This window comes from Ursus maritimus, unplaced genomic scaffold (assembly GCF_017311325.1).
Source record: "Ursus maritimus isolate PB19 unplaced genomic scaffold, ASM1731132v1 scaffold_33, whole genome shotgun sequence".
In the NCBI taxonomy this organism is placed as follows: Eukaryota; Metazoa; Chordata; class Mammalia; order Carnivora; family Ursidae; genus Ursus; species Ursus maritimus.
The window spans coordinates 20821992-20824459 of record NW_024425897.1 but is presented as its reverse complement, the minus strand read 5'-3'; the positions used below and the strand labels follow the sequence as shown (position 1 = coordinate 20824459).

General features: G+C 42.1%; 1 protein-coding gene across 1 annotated transcript; it reads right to left on the bottom strand.

The window, feature by feature from the left end:
- Positions 1-286: 286 nt before the first annotated feature.
- LOC103661190 (cytochrome c oxidase subunit NDUFA4-like) lies at positions 287-535 on the bottom strand. Its single transcript, XM_040620111.1, has one exon. It carries the CDS (start codon positions 533-535, stop codon positions 287-289), a length of 249 nt encoding a protein of 82 aa, XP_040476045.1.
- Positions 536-2468: the final 1933 nt, after the last annotated feature.

Below are 2468 nucleotides of genomic sequence, written 5' to 3'. Positions count from 1 at the left end.
TCCTGGATAAGTGGAAAATTGTGCTGATGGCTTCTGGAACATCTTCATTCTAAGCAGCTTTACAGAGAAACTTTTTTTTTTAAGATTATTTATTTGAGAGTGGGGGCGGGGAGAATATGAATGGGAGGAGGAGCAGAGAAGTGGGGAGTAGAGGGAGAAGCAGACTCCCTGATGAGGAGGGAGCCTAACAACTGGGGTTGATCCCAGGACTCTCTGATCACAACCCGAGCTGAAGGCAGATGCTTAACGACTGAGCTACCCAGGTGCCCCTAGTGAAACATTTCATTTAGAAGTCTAGACCCTCTTTCTTCAGTTTTCTGTAATCTACATTCACTGAGTAGAACTTGTATTGCTCACTGGGACCCAGTCTGTTCCAGGGTTCTGGGTTATTCTTCCTATCCCAACTGACATCTGGATTGCACAATGCCAGGAGCAAGACATACAGCGCTGCTCCAGTACCTGCTGCCCCAATAAATACAAAAAGGGGGATTAAGCTTGGATGTTCCTTGGCCTGACAGACGATCTGGCATAACATGGCTGTAGCAGAGCCCTCCAGCCCAGGTGAAGTAAAAATCAAATATGCAAGGCCTGGCACTAAGTAGTCCCTACCAGAAGGAGCAATTTTTTTAAAGCATGGTCAGGGTAGATCTTAGGAAGCTGACATATGAGCAAAGACTTAAGGGAAGTGAAGGAGCCAGCCATATGAATATCTTAAAGAAAAGTTTTAGAGGGAGAAAGTCAATACAAAGGCCCTGAGGCAGGAACATGCCTTGTATACACAAGGAATAGCAAAGAAGTCAATTAGACTGGGGACACACTGACTTGATGATGTTAGAAGAAAAGGACTGAAATTTATTTATTAGTTGCCTTAGCAGACCATACCACTTTTTTCCTCCTCACTCCAGCTGCTACATCAGGTCATGTGCACACTCATTTTGATGTGGAGAACAAAGGCAAAAGAAATACAGAAACAATTAAACTTCCTTATAACTTACAGCTCATTGACAAGTATTTGGGACTGGCAGGGTGCCCTTCCTCCAGAAACTCAACTGCCTCCACGTTAATGCTTTGCGAGGTGCAAAAGGCAACCTTAGCTTGACATTATCCTGACCTCCAGGATCCTGTAAGTCCATTTTAACAGATGAAAATCTCTTTGGAAACTTCCTTTAGCTCTACCCCCCTAAGATACATGTTAGCAATCATCCTCCAAACATACGGCCCACTGATATACATCTGAAGGGTCTCATGATTAAGGTTTTACTAGACAGTAGTAAATGACCCCTCAAGGTCCTGGAAACCTTGCTTCTAAATTCCTTAGAGATTTACACTATCCCTAACCCCCTCCCAAATTGAAAGTATATAATCAGTCCCTCCTCACGACCCCAGTGCAGCTCTTTCAGCCCACAGGTCCTTTCCCTGCACTGTAATAAAAACACGTTTTTGCACCATAAAATGTCTCAAGAATTCTTTATTGACCATTGGGTTCAACGATTTCGCATCAACTTAACATGTCCTGCCTCTTCCTCCCTACCTCTCTACAATACCCAGAGTGAGCCTTTTGATTTTCCCCATCAGTGTCAACTATGGGATTGTACAACTTCCTAAATATGGAGAATTATACCTGGCTTATTTGTGTAGATTGTTGTCAGGGTCCTGAAGTTAAGAATCTAATCATATTATAAAGCAATTGACTGGGACCAGAACACTACTAAAAGGAAGCACTGAGACAATTATTGTACTGCATTTAATTGTTGCAATTCATAGCAAAAGTAGCAATATTTCCCTTCCCTCTCCAATCCTCTTCCTTCACTTTTTTCAAAACCTACCTCAAAACTGACTAGATGGGGCGCCTGGGTAGCTCAGTCTTTAAGTGTCTGCCTTCAGCTCAGGGTGTGATCCCAGCTTTCTGGGATCAAGCCCCACATCAGGCTCCTCCACTGGGAGCCTGCTTCTTCCTCTTCCACTCCCCCTGCTTGTGTTCCCTCTCTCGCTGGCTGTCTCTATCTCTGTCAAATAAATAAATAAAAAATCTTAAAAAAAAAAAACTATGACTAGAAAGTCATTACTGATTGATCATGCTAACTAGGTGTACCCAAATCATTTACATGTTCAGAAGTGAATAATTTAAAAACAGTTTAAACATCTTATAGAGTTCTAAAAACTCTTAATAGCTCCTTATTGAGTACAGGACAAAACAGAAAATTCTTAGTTTGATTTTCAAGACTTTCCCCTATCTGGGCTTAAAACTGTCTTACTAACTAGGGTTTTGAGAACTCTCTCCAGCCAAGTCAGTCTCCTCAAACCATCATGCTTATTCCCACTTCTGCTCCCTTTTTATTTGTTCACCTAAAATGTTCTTTCTTCCGAGGATAAACTCCATTTCCTCTTCCTCCATGAAGGCTTCTTTAACCACTTCAGCTCATAATTTTCCCCCCACCTTCTATCATTTGTCTATGTAGCTCATTTTA

Excerpts from the sequence above, each read along its gene's own strand:
- LOC103661190 (XM_040620111.1), bottom strand. The coding sequence starts at position 535 with ATGTTATGCCAGATCGTCTGTCAGGCCAAGGAACATCCAAGCTTAATC.